This window comes from Mus caroli, chromosome 14 (genome assembly GCF_900094665.2).
Source record: "Mus caroli chromosome 14, CAROLI_EIJ_v1.1, whole genome shotgun sequence".
Lineage (NCBI taxonomy): Eukaryota > Metazoa > Chordata > Mammalia > Rodentia > Muridae > Mus > Mus caroli.
This window is the reverse complement of record NC_034583.1, coordinates 70,339,983-70,359,400: the sequence shown is the minus strand read 5'-3', so window position 1 is coordinate 70,359,400 and position 19,418 is coordinate 70,339,983. Positions and strand designations below refer to the sequence as shown.

Sequence of the window (19,418 nt, the reverse complement as noted above, 5' to 3'; positions counted from 1 at the left end):
CTGTCCTGGAACTCACTCTGTAGACCAGGCTGGCCTCGAACTCAGAAATCCGCCTGCCTCTGCCTCCCAAGTGCTGGGATTAAAGGCATGTGCCACCACCACCTGGTGATATTTTCTTTATTTACATTTCAAATGATATACCCTTTCCTGGTCTCCCCTCCGAAAATCCCCGATCCCTTCTCCCCTTCCCCTGCTCACCAACCCACCCACCCTCCCACTTCCTGGTCCTGGCATTCCCCTATACTGGGGCAGAGAACCTTCACAGGACCAAGGGCCTCTCCTCCCACTGATGACCGACTAGGCCATCCTCTGCTGCATATGCAGCTGGAGCCATGAGTCCCACCATATGTACTCTTTGGTTGGTGGTTTAGTCCCTGGGAGCTCTAGGGGTACTGGTTAGTTCATACTGTTGTTCCTCCTATGGGCTGCATACCCCTTCAGCTCCTTGGGTCCTTTCTCTAGCTCCTTCATTGGGGACCCTGTGCTCAGTCCAACGGATGGCTGTAAATGTAAACACACTTGGAAGAAAAACAATTTGAGTGTGCAAATTAGGCAGGCTCTCTAAGTTTTATTTTCTGTGTCTGTTAAGAAAAATACATGTGATACCTTCGTTGAAAATTACTGTATCAATTAAATAACATGGAGCTAAATAACTTTTAAAATTGTAAGGCATGTAGAGTGTACTCAAGAAAATAAACCGATGATGCTGTTTAGTGTTTTACCTAAATAGGAACAGGATCCTTTGGTTTCTGTTTTTCTTTTGTTGCTTTTTGGAAATTAGGGGCTGGGCCTCTTGTATATTTAGCAAACACTGTACCACTGAGCCTAATAAATCTGCAAGGGGGGTACATACCATGAGTGCACACACTACCCCCTTCCACCCATCTGGTCCTGAATTCAACAGTGATCCTCATGTCTGTACCGCTCAGATTCTGGGATTGCAGGCATACACCGATGAAATAAGTAATCTCAAAAATTGGTTTAGGGCCAGGGAGATGGCTCCGTGGGAAAAGCTCTCTGCCATCAAGTCTGACAACCTGACCTTGATCCTCAGGACTCATAGAGTAAAAAGAGAGAACTAATTCCTACAAAATGTCCTTCCATATCTACACCAAGATGCATACGTGATAAATAGGTAGGTAGTGGAAGGTAGGTAAGTTAAATAGATAGGCTAGATAAGATAAATAGATTAGATAGACAGATAGACAGATAAGACAGATAATGCATAAACTGATACATAATGAATAGATAGATGGTATAAAGAAAAATTGGCTTATATGATTTTTAACTGATTGGATGGTCTTTCCTTTTGACTCCCTTTGCCCTCCCCTTTCTCTTTCCATGTGTGTACATTGCTGTTGTGTTTTGTTTTTCAGTGAAAATAAACTCAAGCACATCAAGTAATAGATATATCCAAAGGTGTAACCAGCTTTAGTCATTCCCGTTCAAGTGCTGTGTGTCTCTGGACACTATTCCTCCTTCAACCTCTCCTGAGACTCTTCACTTGAAAGGCTTTCCTTCATTATATGGGAAGGATATCAAGATACTAATGGTTCTGTTGACACTCAAGAGAAAAATCGCTGTCACCTTCAAGGTGGTAATGGTCAGAGACAGCAATGCCTGCTCTTAGTACTGTAAACAAGGTGTCTATTTGGAGCCCTCTAAGTCTGCACACATGGCTGTGAATAGTTGGCCAGTCTTGAATATCACTGTTATGTTCACTGTAAAAAGTTCACTGTAAAAATATCACTTAAGAAACTCTGAATGGAAATTGTTTAAACAACTCATGAAAGTTTAAAATAACTCACCATTAGATTATTTGGGCCTATTCATTTTATGTATGTGGAGGGTATTTAATTTACTCTGTTTCTTTTGTTGCTGCTTAGGAAGTTTCATTTTAAGCAAAATATTTAGGCTAGATACCTATAATTCTAAAAACACAAAGCATAACTCAAAGCAGCAGCCCAGATCCTGTATCAAGTCCACAAAGCCCTTGCACCATCCCGTCAGCATCTATCAGACATCTCACCAAACAACCCAAGTGCAGAATTGCCAAGCTTACTAAGGAAACAGGTGAGCAGCTATTAAAACAAATTATTAGTCGGGCAGTGGTGGCGCATGCCTTTAATCCCAGCACTTGGGAGGCAGAGGCAGGAGGATTTCTGAGTTCGAGGCCAGCCTGGTCTACAAAGTGAGTTCCAGGACAGCCAGGGCTACACAGAGAAACCCTGTCTCAAAAACAAACAAACAAACAAACAAACAAACAAACAAATCCCCTAATAGGTCGTCTCAAAGAGTACGCATAAATCAGAATTGGAATCCAAGCATATATTAAACATAATGTTGAGGAGTAGTGATTCTGGGTCCCTTTCCATTCTTGGCTATAAAGTCTATTATAAGCGAAAATTTCTAAGTCTTTTAGTTATCAAGTAACATGTTATAATGTTATACTACAGAAAATCAAGAGGCTGAGCCATCTCTGAACCCCACTCTAGTCTCCATCTTTGAAAGCTGTTTAAAATGTTGCTTTGAACAAAAGCCATGGTAAAAGCAGCTGCCAGGCTGAGGACTTTGGATGGTGTGGTGGTGTGAATAAGAATGGCCCTATGTTTGAATGCTTGGCCATAAGGAGTGGCACTATTAGGACATGTGGCCTGTTAAAGGAAATGTGTCACTGTGGAGACAGGTCATATATGCTGATGTGTGGCACACAGTCTCCTTCTGCTACTGCAGATCAAGATATAGAACTCTCAACTCCTTCTCCAGCACCATGTCTGCCTGCGTGCTCATGTTTCCTTCCATGATGACAATAAACTAAACTTATGAACCTGTAAGCCACCCACAATTAAATGTCATCCTTTATAAGAGTTGCCATGGTCATGATGTCTCTTCACCGCAATAAAACCCTCACTAAGAGAGATGGCTTACACCACTGGAGCACCACAACATTATGCCGTATTTCCAGACACTCTCTAGCCAAGCTGCCCAGAAGCAACAGACCTAAGATCTAAACCCAGACAATATGACTACACCTTGCTCAGTCAGCAAGCTTGGCCACCACAGAACGCAATGCAAGTCTAGGCTCCTCAGTTGAACTATCACTGTAATCAGGTTCATCTCAGTTAAAGCTTGGGTTTTAAGATGTATAGATGGCTATATTCATCATGAACCCAGTATTTAGGATCACAGCAAGCTGAGTTCATTTTCTTTTTCTTTTTTTTTTTTAAGATTTATTTATTTATTTTGGGTATATGAGTATACTGTAGCTGTACAGATGGTTGTGAGCCATCATGTGGTTTCTGGGAATTGAACTCAAGACCTCTGCTCACTCTGGCCCCACTTGCTCCTGCCCAAAGATTTATATGTAAGTACACTGTAGCTGTCTTTAGACACACCAGAAGAGGGCATCAGATCTCATTACAGATGGCTATGAGCCACCATGTGGTTGCTGCAATTTGAACTCAGGACCTTTGTAAGAGCAATCAGTGCTCTTAACTGCTAAGCCATCTCACCAGCCCTCACCAGAGTTCATTTTCTATCTGTTGGCTCTAGTAGTGGGGGCACTTCTAAAGATACTTAGCTAAAGACACAGCAACAAAACAGCCCAAAGGTCTAAGCAAACTATCTTTTCTCTAGGCTTACCCAAGATGACATTAGAATTTCCATTGTAAATTCCTATGAAGTTGTTTAAACATAGTCTAATCTTACTGGCTTTCTTGCCACCAGGAAGTGACTATTTGAAAGGACTAGGGATGTGGCCTTGTTAGAGGATGTCACTGGAAGTGGGCTTTATGGTTTTCAAAAGCACAAGTTAGGCCCAATGACTTTCTCTTCCTGCAGCCTGCTAACTCGGATACAGAACTCTCAGCTAATTCTAGCACCATGTCTGCCTGCACATCATCACACTTCCAACCATGATAATGAACTAAACCTCTAAAACTGTAAGCAAGCCCCAATTAAATGCTTTCTTCTAAGAGTTGCCACAGTTATGGTGTCTGCTCACAGCAAAGAAAACACTGTCTAAGACAACACACATACCATACTGCAACAAGTAATGAAAACAGAGGATGTGAATTTTTATTTTTTTTCAAGACAGGGTTTCTCTGTATAGCCCTGGCTGAGCTCAAGGCCAGCCCTTGTAGACCAGGCTGGCCTTGAACTCAGAAATCTGCCTGCTTCTGCTTCCCAAGTGCTGGGATTAAAGGCATGGACCACCACTGCCCAGTCTGAGGGAGTGAATTTGAAAAAGGGTTTTTTTTTGGTTTGGTTTGGTTTTTGGTCAGGATAAATTGTTAATTTGGCTATGCATCTCCCAAAAGTAAGGCTCACTAAGGATCCTTGTAAGGTTTCTGTTATGTTTTGTTTTTTCCTTTTGAGAGGTAAGTGTTGTGGTCATTTGTCCTGTGATACATGGCACAACGTGAATGGACACACTTACTAAGGCTATAACCCTAGGTTTAGTTCTCAGTGTAAGAGAGGGACAAAGGGGGGAGGGGTCAACCATAAAAAGCATAGGTTATGATTCCATATACGAAATGCCTATACTGTGCAAATATACAAGGACAGAAAGCAAACTAGTGCTTTCCTGGGCTGAAAGTGGGTAGAAATAGTGAACTACCCTTTGAAGTGGAAATTAACTTATCCTACACCAAGTCTATAAAGTGACAATGAAATCAATGCAACATTGGCACCATATAAAAACAGTTCAATCATACAATAAACAATAAGTTTAAATTTTATGTCTGATCTAGGGTAATTTAAACAACAATTAAGTTTTAGGATAGAGAAAATTTTTAAAAATCAATAAAAGTGGAGAGTAAAAACTACCACTGTGGGAGAGGAAGGGTTATCAGATCACTGTAGCCCCCCACGTAAAAAACGAGCTTCCGGTGAGCTGAAGCGCCAAAGAGCTGAAACATACCAGATGAAAAAATTAATAATATTAGTGTTAAGAAAAGCTTTCTTAAGCAGAAACTAAGGAAAAAAAAAAAGCTCAAACTTGATAGCATTAGTTGATAGTACTGATAAATTTTAACTGAACTTTTGAAATTTCTCATATAACACATACAATTAAAAACTGCTAATAGACTAGGAGGAAATGGCAAAAGAAGAGACAATTTACCCAGTCTAGTCATAAAATAGATTAGTAAGAAGTCAATGGTTATAATATATCTGCACTATAAAGATGTTTTGGGTAATAGGAAACTAAGTAACTCAAGTTCAAGTTATCAATAAACAAATTTTAAAAACAATATGCTACTCATTACTAGTAGTTATAGAAATGTAAATGAAAATAGTAAAAATGTCATTTTACTATTTATCTATGTAGACCAGGCTGCCCTCAAACTCACAGGGATCCACCTGCCTCCTCCTCTTGAGTGCTGGGATTAAAAGCAAATACAGGGGAGGGTATAGGGGACTTTCAGAATAGCATTTGAAATGTAAATGAAGAAAATGTCTAATAAAAAAAAAAAAGAGCAAATGCAGCGATCCCAGTTTAGTGATTTTTCAGATGACCTTCACAGCTGGGAAGAGAGCCATGCTGTATGGAAACAGGTGCCCTGACAAGATGGTGGTTGGTCAACATAAGCTCTGCCCTGGGAGTGGTTCTCAGAGCTCTGTAAGCAGCAACTTACTCACCCCTCACACCAGTCCTACAGCTTAGCTCCTCTGGTTTTTATTTTTACCATGCAGATGAGGAAAACAGTGCACAGAGGTTTAAGTAATTTGCAAGGATCTCAGTAGTAAGCTAAGCAACAGAGCTAGTTACCAAGCCATGCATTCCGATTTCAGTATCTCAGTTCCTAACCATCTCTGCCACTCCAGAGGGTATGGCATTCCCAAACAGGATTTCTCACTGCCACAACTCAGCAAGACACTGGGAATGGTCATAGTTACAGACTAGTAGGGTAAATAATGTTCCACTCAAATATAGAAAAACAACTACTGCAGAACCTACACACACCATTTTACACACTTTTTTTTTCTAGAGTCGCAAGCTGGTATCAAACCCATTTTGTAACAGTGGCTGGTACTAAACTCCTCCTAATCCTCCTGCCTCAGCCATCTGAGTGGTGGAATTAGATAGAAGCTGCCACATCTGACATACTTTATGCACTTTTGTAGCATGTGATTTTAAGCTGGCAGGTCACTACTTTTATGTAAAACTACAAATTAAACTAAGCCAGTTATGGCATCACTAGCAAGCAATCCTAATCCCTGCACTCAGAGGATGAATGCAGGAGAATCTTAAACCTAAGGCTAGCATGGCAACATAATAAGGTCTCATCTCAGAAGTAATGAATAAAACTGAAAACAAAATCATATAAGGAGGCAGAGCCACCGTTTAAATAATTTGATAATACGAGCAATGGATGCCCCTGAACCCAGCTAGAGCAGCCCGCAAGTATATATTACTGAAAGTCAAACTGCATGTGTTATAATTACTGGCTCGACAGTTTGGAGCAAACTACTTAAACTACTTTATGTCTCCGTTTCCTCATCAAAAAATAAAGTTATCAGAATTTATTTCATAGGTTAACATATAAAGTATTTAAGTGTATCAAGGAAGAAAAATAAAAAAAGGGCAAAGGAAAGAAACAAGAACAGGACAAAAGAGAAAGGAAAAGAGCAGTTGGTAAGTGTGGGGCCTACATCTGAAGGCCCAGCATTCAAGAAGTGGGAGCCGGGAAACCAGGAGCTCAAAGCTGTCTTCATCTATATGAGATCACATCTCAAAAACCTAGAAAGTGAGCCAGGCATGTGGGAAATGAATGCCTTCAATCCCAGCACTTGGGAGGCAGAAGCAAGCAGATCTCTCTGAATTTGAGGTCAGCCTGGTCTCCATAGAGAGTTCTAGGCAAGCCAGAACTCCACAGAGAGACCCTATCTCAGAAAAAAATAATTAAGTAAACAAAACAACTAAATAAATATCAGAGCAAGCAGAGGTGAGTCAAACTACTAGCACCCTTCCCAAAGACATAAAAGGAAAAAAAAAACCCTAAATTAAGTACAGTACATCCAACATAGTAGTAAGTGTACACGCGCTGTCATGCAGTACACCTTTCAGTCGTATACCACGGGAGAACTCGGAACTGTAATGTACAACGCACTTCTCCTGGTCAGAGTGTGAGAGCCAGCACACTAGAGCATGCTGGTGACAGATCAGTGTTCTGTCCTCTGCTGCCACTGTCTCTGGGCCACAGCACAGCTTACCACAGTTGGCCTGGGACCTGTCACGGGACCTTTTATCTAGAAAGCAGGTAGGCAGCATACTCCTTTTCATGCTTTAGTGTGTGCACAAACATCCTGTCTCAAAATACTTCAAAAACACTCTCTCTCCTCACACTATCTCCTCTGTTGTCTCTAGATTAAATTCCAATCAATATTAATATGCTTTCAGGTGTTCGGTTTTTCCCTTGGATTTCACCTTCACTTTAAGGATAGTTAATCCCAAATTCTCCCCTTTTGTAGGTATACTTATAAACTCCATGTTGTATCATTTCAATACACAATACAAAACAGCTATGAAACCACAATGTCCTGCCATAACTGGGAATCAATTTTCTTATTTGTAGTAACTGTTTCTGGAATAAATCAGACATGAGAACTGATCCAGTTAAGATTTTGGGAGCAAGCTGATTTCAGTCTGTAAATTAGCACTCCTCAGCACACTTTAAACCCACTGCTTCCACCAGTTCCCACCCCACGGCTCACACCCCGCACTGCCTGTCTTAATTATCAAGTGTAGCCCTTTCACACTGTGGGAGGATCAGAGGCTCAGAGTTAAGGTTAAACCCTTGACCTCAGCATCTCTTGGGACCTTACTTATGTAACGGCAGTAAGCAACACATCACATACATATTCAATGAAAGGTGACTAGTAAGTCCTAGGTTCAAGTCCCCTACAGATGACAAACCAAGCTAGGCAAGAGTCAGAACATTTCCTTGGGAGCTCATAGTCTTTGAACTGAAAAGTGTGGTTGTGAGGTGGCCAAAACTGCTTAATATCCTAGAAAAAACAGCTCACAATTAAAAGATTAATTATGGGCATCAGTTATGTTCTTTAGACCTGTTTAAAATCATTAAAGAAATATTACTAAGGATGGTTACTATTTGGTCTAATTTTACAGAAAACCAAGGTGAATCCCAAATACTTCTTCCTTGTTACCACATCAAAACAAACAGTAACATTTACAAGTAGTGAATTAATTGGTACTTAAAATATGAAATGACATTACTACCAAATACTTAATTTCTCAATGTTTATTTTAGAATGTTGTACTATGTCCTAAAGCAAACACTGTGACACGGATGACAACTCCTAAGAAATGGACTAAAGCCGGCCTTTCTGGCTCACCTGCTGCTCGTCCTCCATGACGTTACTTGCAAATTCAAACACTAGGTCGTTCTGTTGGACAACAGCAGCCATAGTAAAGCATTCCCCTTAGATCCACATGAGAAAAGGCCTAAGCAGCTTCCAGTCTGGAGCAGCAGGTAGGGTGCAGTGGAGTTTGGGAAGAGCCTCTCAGGCAGGTCTGTGAAGTTACTGCAGACAAGACACTCTTCAGTGAAAGGAGTCCTTCAGACCTGCTTGCTGCATTGGCATTCTAAGAAAACAGGCACGTCTTCTGAAATCATTCACTAGGTCTTCTTGTCCCTGAAAAACAAAGGTTTAGGTTAGTGGTAAAAAAAAAGCAATCCCCTGGCTAAAATGTAACAACTGACACAGCACATATCCAATGTTACTGTTACACTTTAGGAAAATCAGCATTGCTGGTACACACAGTGGTTTGGTTTTCAAGACATACTTTCTTTGAAGACCTCATTCCTAAGATAACATATCTCCCCTTATTATTTTTTTCTTTCTTCCCCGAGGTGTACTTGAGTTCAAGTATTAAGTGTGTGTGGGGGGGGGGGGAGGTGAGGGATGTTCCAGTAATAATTAGGAAATTTTAAATCCCAGCAGAGCATATACAAACAATTTCATTCTTCTCACTGACCCAGCTGATCACCTACGCGCACAGGAACCACCACTCTCTCTAAATTTTATCCTTAACAGCAACATGCAAGCACCATGCCCATCATAAATACCTAAATGAAGACAGTTAAAGGCTGCAAATGCTCTTTGATGAGCTTTGAAGAGTGAGCTGAAATTAAAGCCTACTTTCCTGTCGCTGAAAGAGCCCGGGGGTGAGAAAAAACCGCTAGACCAAGCCTGTCTTCAGGGCCTTCCTTTTGAAAGTACTGAAATGTAGCCTTATCGCTAACACAAGCGACAGGAAGGAAACAGCACTTGACCACGTCACGGCAAGCTAGACCATGCAAAGGGCCGCACTTCACAATAGGAGAAAACAGAAATGCAGCCTAGGAGCCAAAACAACCTCAGCATGCTCTGAAAAGGACTGCCAAACACGTTTGTACATTAGTGTTTTTAAAAAGTAATGCTACCACTAACAAAGTTAATATAGGAGTTTATTACAATTGTATGAAACATTAAATGTTTACGGCCATAAATGTGATATGAAAAGTTACAATTTTAAAATAGTCATGTTTTTAAAAATCGAGTTGTTTGAAACATCTTTTATAATATTAGTATAAATATTTCAAAGAGATGACGACTTAAAGTAAAGGATGGTGACTAATGCCAATAATTGTAAAGACACAAGTTTGGGAATGCAGAGCCACAGTGAGTCAGTTTCCTGGAAAACTTCATCTAATTAGCAAGGGCTAGCCAGGTCAGGTATACTACTTTAGTCAAGCCTGTTCCCTGTATATTCCAGGTTTTAGAGAGCAACATAGATCACTGTAATTCCTATAACTGGAAATCAAAATTAAATAAGGGTTAGGAATTCAAGTCAGAGTTTTACTCACAGAACTCAGTTTCAGGCCAGTGCTGCTCAATTCTGACCCAGCCTAACCCTTTTAACAGAGACTTAAGTATAACACTAAGAAAGTACTTTAAGCCGGGCGTGGTGGCGCACGCCTTTAGTTCTAGCACTTGGGAGGCAGAGGCAGGCAAATTTCTGAGTTCGAGGCCAGCCTGGTCTACAGAGTGAGTTCCAGGACAGCCAGGGCTACACAGAGAAACCCTGTCTCGAAAAACAAAAAAACAAACAAACAAACAAAAAGAAAGTACTTTAAACAGTCTGGTCATTGTTCCGAGCCTAGAGAGGACAAATATGTATAAATGTATGTTTGTGTTAATTGAGCTCAGATGTATCAACACAGATGTATACTTGACCTGGCATAAACATCCCTTACTTTTACCCTTACATTGTGACGTAGCTCCATTCCTCTATGTAGCCCTGCCTAATGTCGTTCCCCTGGCCACCACATCTTTGTTCTTGTTTCCCTTCTTTCGTTCTATTATTCCTGTTCCTAGAACGTCCCCTCCCACCTCTCAATCTTATCTTCCCACTCGTCAATGTTTAAGTCACTTTTTTTTTTTTTTTTTTTTTTGGGAAAGGGACTCGGGTAGGCCAGATCGCCTCAGACTGGCTATGTAGCCAAGAGTAACTTTGAACTCCTGATCCTCTCCCTCTGCCTTCCAAGTTCCTTCATAAAGTCTTCCAACTTCATGTCTAAACCCATAAGGATTGGTTCCCTTCAAAATCACAGCACTTCCTGCCTATCCTACCAACTTAGCTCTAATCACACCGTGTTTTAAAGTGCTGTCCACTTAATTCAACTGAATAAATGTTTCAGTGACTGCTGTCTGAAAGCCAGTATGTAGGAATCAGAAATCAGTAGGGCAAACCTCTCCTGGGAAAGAACCAGTGTCTCTAATTTCTTCTGTACCCACCAAACCTGGTGCCCACGCTAGTGATCAGAAGGTTTATGTTAATGACAATAACATTTTAAACATCCACCACTGAATATTCAAGCTATTGCTACATATATTCTTTGTTTAGCAGTGAAGTAATTTTGATAAAGAGGAAATTACTATCATCTTCAAACACCAGAGCAAGGAAATACAATGGAATTGAGGAATGTTCGCCACAGGGGGTTTTCTGTAAAAGGTTAGGTTCAAGGGTGCACTAAGACCTGGCTTTCTTACAGACAGAAAACCTGTGTGAGGAGTGAGCTGTCTAAAGTGACAAAGTTCCTTTTCCTTAGCAGCATCTCCAGAGTGCTACTGTGCTTTACCCACTGCCCTTTGGAGCCTTCAGAAGTAATGACAAGCAGTGAAGATAGCTTGATCTCATACCCCATGGCTGACAACCTGTAAAAATAACCCAAAATGGCTGCCCCAAGTCACCCTCACCCAGCTGCATGGGTAGGAAAAGATAACTGAGCTCTGACACAGTTTCAGTTCTCATGTATCGGGAGTTCACCAAACCAAAACATACGAGAAGCATTTTCTTTGGTTTAATTAGGCCTCTGACCCTCTGTGCCTTCTTCCTAGTCATCCTCTCTCCTGTTTTGGTATTCTGTGGTTCTAGTGTGGTTCTTGAGGGGAAAACAAAAAACAAAAAAACTTTCTGATTCTTAAACCAGAGGTCCCTTCTTTGCACGTCAAGGATAGTGGACTAGCACAGCTCTGCTGTATTAATTTTATTTAGTAACAGACAAGACTGATACTTAGACCAGTGATTCAATTGTTCATTAAATTAGCAGAGGTGCCCAGACATCAGGATCTATTAGCACAACACAGCTAACATTACCATCTCATTTCTTAAATCAAAACTTAATCACTATAAAACACATAGTCTTGCTTTTAAATCTACCCAGACCTTTGTGCTATTACACAGTTTAAAATATAGACTTAAGTAAATGTTTATATCAAATTTAAGGGGGAACTCCACTTTCTAGGCCCCCCCCCCCACAATGCAGTCAGTACACGTCAGTCAAGTTCATCTCAAGAAGCCCTGAGTCCTTCTGTCTAAAATGTCCAAACAGATCATGATGCTTCCCTAAAGCTATCCCTATACACAAAAAGACATGGGTGTCAAGACAGAAAACAAAGGCATCTAATCTACCCTAAGTCAACCTAAGAGCCTCATGGATTTTAAGCTTGTTTAATAATAGACATGATGGCACAAGCCTGAAATTGCAGGCAGGAATTTGGGGCCAGCCTGGGCTATCTAACCAGCCCTTGCCTAAAACAGTCAAACAAACAATAATACCAAACCTATTTAAATGTACCCATTAATGAGCCGTATACTCAGGAAGATAGCTGCTGTAACAACAGTTCTCAAACACGTGTTTCCACAACACTATAAAGTAACAAGGAGGAAGAAGGAGAAAGCTCTTCCTCTACCAGTCACGTGCTGGCACCTTAGGTACACATTTACAGAAGTAACCCAGCTCTGGACATCCAAACAATTCCGAGACTATCTCTCAGGCCCTTTTCCTTTGGGGAACTATAGCATAGAAATGCTTAGAATTAAGATTCCTAAGTTCTCATCACCAATCTTCACATTGAGGTTAAGTCCTAAAACAAAACATTTCTGATGAACTCTAACCTCAGACCACTTGGGCTCCGCCTCTGCGGTGCGGCCCTGAGTTAGGTTTCCATACACTTATACTCTACATATACTCTAGTGCTCTCCTTCTGTTAAATGAGCACAATAAATGGCGACAAAGTCTAGAGCTGGACAAAGCATCTGTGAGATATGTGTGCCTGTGACTGGGACTGCAGGTCAGCCGCAGAGCACCTGCCTAGAAAGATGCCAGCTTCAGTCTGCACCTCTGCTTAGAGAGAAAGCCAAATGTGTGTGCTGAAAGCCTGGTACAGAAACTGAACTCAATAAACATTAGCTTAATTATAGCTCTGAATATAATGGGCAAAATATGCAACAGCTGTTCGTTAGGTTCTAATTATTTCTTAAGTCTCATCTCTATAGTCACTGAGAGTCTTTTACCAGAGCTACTGGTAAGACTCCAACACCATAACCCATTAGCAACAAAATCTAAGCTGACTCCAGTGTTTTTTGCATTTTGGTATCCTTTCGATAAGTCCAGTTGTATAAAGATCAGGTCTTTGAAACTTTACTTCTGAGGCTAGAGAGATAGCTCAGTGATTAAGAGCATTGCTGCTTTTGTAAAGGAACTAGGATCAATTCTCAGCACCCACATGGTGGCTTACAACCATCTGTAACTCCAGTACCAGGAAACATAATATCCTCATGCAGGCAAACACCCATTCATAGAAAATAAATATTTTTCAAAAACTTCACTTAACAGAGTTCAGTTAGGACCCTGTCCCAAACACAGTGACTTTATCAATTTTAAACACAAAACATTGTTTCATACTAATGGCTATAACAACTCAATTCAAATTGTCTTGCATAACTTATTATAAAGTATTTCAAATATAAAATAAATTAATTGAAACTTGCAAAAATTAATCCCTCTTTGAATATAAAGCATAAAATATAGGATTTGAGAACCATTTCAGATACAAAAATATGAAATATCCATTAAGATTTTACATTAAAACTGGTATTTATTAATTTTATACTGCATTTGTCAGTTTTCAACAATACGAAGACAAATGATAACATTCCATGAAAATATCGAATCCCATTTCCTTTCCCTCAAATATTCCCTCCCTTTCAGAACCTTATCCTAAATAAAATACTTAATACATCAAGATTTTTTTAGCCAGATGGTAGGGGCACATTCACTCCTTTAATTGCAGCTCTTGGGATTAATATTAATATTTCTTTAGAAATTACTATAGTACAAACACATTTAATGTAAGTAAACCATACATTTAATGTAAGGTTCTAGTGCTCCCTGTGGAAAACAATAAACACAGAGTCAATTAAACAAATAAGATTTTAGAATAAATCATTTTAGCTCAAAAAGGTGAAAGGCATCAGCAAGGAGGAAAGGGAGAACTGGATGGGAACCGATTATTCGGATGGCACTTGGTTTCTGTACACAGCTGGCCGGGCAGTGGGACCTGAGAAGGGGACTTCTGTAATAACTGCACAGAACATGACTGAACAGAAAGTGTTCTTACATCAAGTAGCTGCTAATGAAGAGACTTTCCCAAAGTCATCTTCAAGAATTCTAAGAAAAACAAGGCTATTTGGGAAAATACTATTAGAAGAAATGCATCAGAAATTAAAGAACACAACATGAAAAAAGCAAGGCTCCACATTAAAACTAGAAACCAGAAGCAGTGGACCCACCACTTGCAATGACTGTGATTTTTGTGTGGTGGACCACAATTTTTTCTGATGTTTTTCATTGTTTTAGAATGAATGCTAGGCAACAGAAATGAAGTCAAATTCGTGGTTATCAAAGTAGACGGCACAATGGTCTGCCCATCAATCTAAAGTTTTGTAGAATTACAGGGTTTAGAGTTGAAAAAGACACCTACGAATAGCTGAGAACTACACACTTCATTGAAAAGGTAAGGAATTTGGGACCATAAGCAATGTGACCTGCCTAAGAACACAGCCAATAAGCAGCAAAGAGAACAGGAGAGGCCCAGGCTCCTCCTGCCCCTCCCTCTATCTTTACTAGTGGGACATCATTCATGTTTTTATCAGCAGAGTACCAGGGGGAGGGGAAACAGCTCAGTGACAGAGACCATTGCATGCACAAGGCCCTGAGTTTAGACCCCAACACCATCAAAACCAAGCATGTGTTCCCAAGCACGGTCCCACACTCCGGTACACGTTTTAGTTGAAATGTCTCCGGAAGCTATTTTATGCATCCTCTTGATACTTGGAATCTATCACTTCTAACCATATATACAGTTGGAGTGAGGAGGCCTCCTTTGTAGCTTTAAGCCTTAGCTGACTATTACTGTGCACCCCCCAAGTCTACCATATCATATTCTTTACAGTTTCACTCAGCCTTAAAATAGCAAAATAAAAAAATAAGAATAAAAAAGAATAAAAACATGTACGCCTTTTATACAGCTACCACAATTTAATAACTTGTTAAAATATCTTCTGATGTTTACTGGTGTTCACAGTTCAAGTATAGTATCACTGCCATCGTTTACATTGACAGATCTATGAATCTGAGAACAGAAGAGAAGACTCAGGGGTTAAGAGTGCTGCTGCTCTTGCAGAGGCTCTGGGTTTGGTTGCCAGAACCCACAGCGCAGCTCACCCTTGCCTATAACCACGGTTTCTGGGAATCCAACGCCCTCTTCTGGCCTCTGTGGGCCCCAAGCACACATGTGATTCACATATACCCAAAGGAACACGTAGAAAACATAAAATATATAAAATCTTTAAAAAGAAAAATAAATGTAAACACGGGAGGAACCTCATACCAGTGTCATTACCATTATGCAATTAGAATTAATTTTCTCCAAATAAGGACAATATTACTCTACTAGCTACCAATGGGAAGGAAGGAAAGGGCAATACTTTTATTTAATTTTTTTTTTTTTTAGATTTTTTTTCCTGTGCTTATGCGTGTTTTGCCTGAATGTATGTATGTGCGCCCAGGCATGCCCGGGTCCTGGTGGAGGTCAGAGGAAAGCATCAGATTTCCGGGGACTGAAATCATGGCGCTCATGAGCCACAATGGAGGTGTTGGGAACTGAACCTGGGTTCCCTGCAAGAACATCAAGTGTTCTTCTCAAGCACTGAGCGAAACCTCACTATAAACATCTAAGCCATGTACCATATTCACAAAATGGGGAGGGGGACACAAGTTAATATTCAAAGTAAACAAATCATTTCTCACTGCATTCAGGCCTTTCATAATTTAATTTTTAAAATAAATATGGTGGCAGAGAGGTCTTTTTTTAAAGATTTATTTATTTATTATAAATAAGTGCACTGTAACTGTCCTCAGACGCACCAGAAGAGGGAGTCAGTCAGACCTCATTACGGGTGGTTGCTGGGATTTGAACTCAGGACCTTCAGAAGAGTAGTCAATGCTTTTACCCACTGAACCATCTCACCAGCCTGGCAGAGAGGTTTTTAACTCAGCATTTAAGAAGAGGCAATCAGATCTTAAAGAGTTCAAAGTTCTACTGAGGTCTACATAGTGAGCTTCTGGCTAGCCAAGGCTACACGGTAAGACCCTATCTCAAAAAGGTCAAACAAACAAACAAACAAACAGCAACAAGCTTTGGGCTGGAGAGATTGGAGAGATGGCCCACGAGTTACAGATGCTCACTGCTATTCTATGATGACTATTATACATTTCCAGGCAGGAAGTGGCACACACACAAGCAAACAAATAAAATTTTCTTTAAAATAAAATAAAATGCTTAAAAGCAAGACATGGTTGCTCTTCATCTGTAATCTCACATTTACAAAGTAGAGGCAAGAGAATCTTTTCTAGCCTAGCTTAGACCACATGAGACCCCAAAAATAAAAAATAAAAATAAATAGTAAATAAACAAACTTGACATCTAAATCCTTTTTTTAAAAAATGAGCCTTCTGATTTTTTCAAATTCTGTGTTTGGAGTTGTTTCTTTGAAAAAAATTAATGAATAAAACTAAGTTTCTGCGATTCATACCATACCACATACATGACGACCAGCTTGGTTTTGTTTGTGTCTTGGAGACAATGTTTTCTAACATAGCCCAGGCTGCCCTAGAACTCAGGCTCCCTTTATCCTTTGCATCTGCCTCCAAGTGCTGGCTCTCCCGGTGTGCACAGTCACATTCCCTTCCACATCTTTTAAGTAGCTAGCTAGTCAGTATAGCTACTTAGTACTGGACACTTGTCAACGTAAATAAACTGTCATCAAGGTAGCTATTATGTAATTCATAAAGGAGAACACTAATCATTCTTAAATTGAAAGACAGCACAGGGGAGTGGCAATCACAACTCTATCAAACTGCTTTGACTTTCATATAAATAAAGCCCAAACGGTGGCACTGCATATCAAGGCCCAGATATAGTTCTGGTGAAGCTCAAGCAGGTCTTTCTCCAATCAAACTCACCTGAGCTTCAACTGTGTTAACTTTAAAAGCCCAGCAGGATGATCGAACCAATCAGGCTGACTTTCTCTACACTTGCCTTTTTGCTGACACCCAGAGAACAGTCCCAGGTCTCTGGGGGAGGCTGCAATTACTCCCTACACCTGAAATTCCAGTTCTTTCGCATACTTCTCCACCTTTCACTATTGGCCACTCAGCTCACCTGGTGTCAGGTTACATTCAGTTGGCATTTATTGCACCTGAAAAACCAACAGATCTCATAGCTAGGCCTGTTACTACCTGTGGGCTCAGGATTAGCCCTCTTTGAACATGTTCTGAAAACATGAGAATTTAAAACTAAGAATTTAAAGCCATGATAATCATAAATTTAATCATGAAAAAAATAATTAATTTTTCAAAAAGGCTGTTATTGTCAAAATATTAGCTTATGCTTTATTATGCGAATTAACTGTCTACAGAAACGTTCTTCTCTCCAGTACCCAAAACCTGAACTCTGACAAATACCATCTACCCAGAAAACATAAACATGCTATAACACCCTTATCAGTAAAACCTGTTCAGGCAACTAAACATTTTTCTCTGCAACAAACAAGAATTAACCTGCAAGAAATCTGTTTCATTTCTGTGGCTGCTTACTCCCCTGGTTAATATTTTCGTTTTTGGGAAAACCAAGCTCTCCCACCATGGTTTGATTCTCACTGGGCTTTGGCACTGAGTGCATGAGGAAAGGCAAGGATGTGCGAGACCTCCAGGCCCACGCTGTTCCACAATAACCCCCGCATTTGCAAGTTAGAGACGAGACAGGATGCTTACTGAGATCCTGTCTTTAAATCAATTGGGGGAGTGACTCAGTCAATCAAGTAAGTTCATTGTCCAGTGCCCACAAATGTGATATATACATCAGGTGTATCTGCCTGTGTATGATGCTGGTCTGGAGGCGACAGAGGAGGAGGCTCCTGGGGCCTGCTGGCCAGACAGTTAACCTAACTGAGCTGCAGGGCCAGTGACAGACTCTGTCTTATGGCTGGGGATCCTTAAAACCATCCACATGGCTAATGGGCATCTCAGCTTCTAAGCTCAATGAAAATAAAACACCAGCAGCAGGAAGACCTCAAAGATGGGAGGCAGGAAAACAGAAAGCATGGGATAGAAGGGTAAGATACACATTTAAAATACTGAGTGCTTAAAAACTGTGTTTTCCTTTTTATAAGTCTCAAAACCAAACTTCACTGTAAGTAATCTGAAAGTATGGGACATATACGAGCTAAATGCTTAGGGCTTTCATATTTTAAAATATAAGGGCATAATTTTTAAATCATTTGAATCCATTTCAACTACATTAATTAAAATTCAGTTCCTTAAATTGTAGTGGGTCCAGTAACAGAATGTGAGAGTCATAAACACTTTGCATAGGACAAGATTTCTTCTCTGTCTCTGTTTTGGAGACAAGGTCTCAGTGTGTAGCCCCTGCTGACCTTGAACTCGATATGCAGACCAGGCTGGCCCTGAACTCAAAGATCACCTCCCTCTGCCTCCAGAGCCCTGAGATTAAAAGTGTTCACTATCACTATGGGGAATAAAAGGGTTCCTGTATATTCGGAAACAAAAGTCTAATTCAAAATTAAATGTGTAGTGAGTTTGATGTGTTTTGGGAAGCACACATCCATGTGCATCATGAGACTTCATTGTGAACACACAACAGGCCTGCTTTGCACTGTGCATGTCACTACACTGTGCAATGCTGTGAACGCTGCCTGAAACCTCAGCTCGGGCTCCAGACAGCTCTGTGTCTCCAACTGCAGTGGATTTTACTACCCATGTTTTCTGTTCCTACAGGAACAGTTTTTACTATGGAAAACGAGGTTTAGTATTTTCCTATCGTCATTGTTTGATATCTGAGTATCAATTAATTAATACATATTGTGTTTGGTCATTGTACAATGTTTGACTTTTAAAATTGTCACTTGTGTTTATGAATTGTGTGTCATTAAAAAAAATGTTCATTGAGGTCAAGGAGATTGCTCAGTAGGTAAAGGAGCTTGCTATTGTAACTGTGCTAACCTTTAATACCTGAAACCTAAAGGTGGATGAATTAACTCCTGAAATGGTTCTCAGCCCTCCACATAAAAGCCATGGCATGAACATACACACAGGACATGGAAACACAAACATACACACTAAAATGTTTTTTAAAAGTTCAGTAAATTTTAGCTTTGGATTAAGACAGAATTTCCAACAATTTTGGAAATAGTCCCAAACATACTTTTCCCATTTTTTGTAACATGTATTTATTTGAAACAACATTCTCAGTTTTGTTAATAATAAACTCAAATACCAAACATCTTTGAAAATGTCAAAGATGTTTTAGTACCACAATACCAAGTATTCAGCTATGATTTAATTACAGTATGTGAAAAATAAACAAGTAACCCTCTTTAGCATGTAAATGTGTTTGTCTTTAATAAATGATAAAATTATACACATATGAAATAATTGTTTTTTGTTTTTGGGGGTTTTTTTTGGTTTTTTTTTTTTTTTTTTTTT

The 19,418-nt window shown here is 40.0% G+C and overlaps 1 protein-coding gene across 4 annotated transcripts in view; it reads right to left on the bottom strand.

Moving 5' to 3' along the window:
• Elf1 (E74 like ETS transcription factor 1) overlaps positions 1-19,418 on the bottom strand; it is a 98,062-nt gene that overhangs the window by 33,450 nt on the left and 45,194 nt on the right. For 3 of the 4 annotated variants that reach the window (XM_021181555.2, XM_021181556.2, XM_021181554.2), the window contains exon 2: positions 8,359-8,658. In XM_021181555.2, the coding sequence (XP_021037214.1) occupies positions 8,359-8,430 (72 nt within the window). In that variant the 5' untranslated portion in view covers positions 8,431-8,658. Of the gene's footprint in view, positions 1-8,358; positions 8,659-9,092; positions 9,126-19,418 lie in introns of those variants that run through there. The other variant, XM_029469343.1, reaches the window with a different exon arrangement.